Source organism: Penaeus monodon, chromosome 23 (genome assembly GCF_015228065.2).
Source record: "Penaeus monodon isolate SGIC_2016 chromosome 23, NSTDA_Pmon_1, whole genome shotgun sequence".
NCBI classification, from domain to species: Eukaryota; Metazoa; Arthropoda; class Malacostraca; order Decapoda; family Penaeidae; genus Penaeus; species Penaeus monodon.
In genome coordinates, this window is record NC_051408.1 from 2,302,344 (window position 1) to 2,302,597 (window position 254).

Below are 254 nucleotides of genomic sequence, written 5' to 3' on the forward strand. Positions count from 1 at the left end.
CGCCAATATACAAAACGAAAGAGCCATTTTCCTAATACCTATCACTCACCGAAATTCACGATCGCAAGATATCGTGAAATTATCGAAACTCTGCTCGACTCTCGTGATCCCTTGGTATTCGCACTGTAGATGGGCGTCGAGGATGCCGTACTCTCTGGCTCGGTCCTTGTGCAGGATGAGAAACAGTCCTTCAGCCGCAGTCAGTGGCCGTCGCAGGGAACAGAAGAACTGTTTTAAGAAACGGGGCTTTTGGG

At 49.2% G+C, this 254-nt stretch overlaps 1 protein-coding gene across 1 annotated transcript in view; it reads right to left on the reverse strand.

The window, feature by feature from the left end:
- LOC119587677 overlaps window positions 1–254 on the reverse strand; it is a 19,636-nt gene that overhangs the window by 16,724 nt on the left and 2,658 nt on the right. The window contains exon 3 of the mRNA XM_037936357.1: window positions 50–228. Within this exon, the coding sequence (XP_037792285.1) occupies window positions 50–228 (179 nt within the window). The remainder of the gene's footprint in view (window positions 1–49; window positions 229–254) is intronic.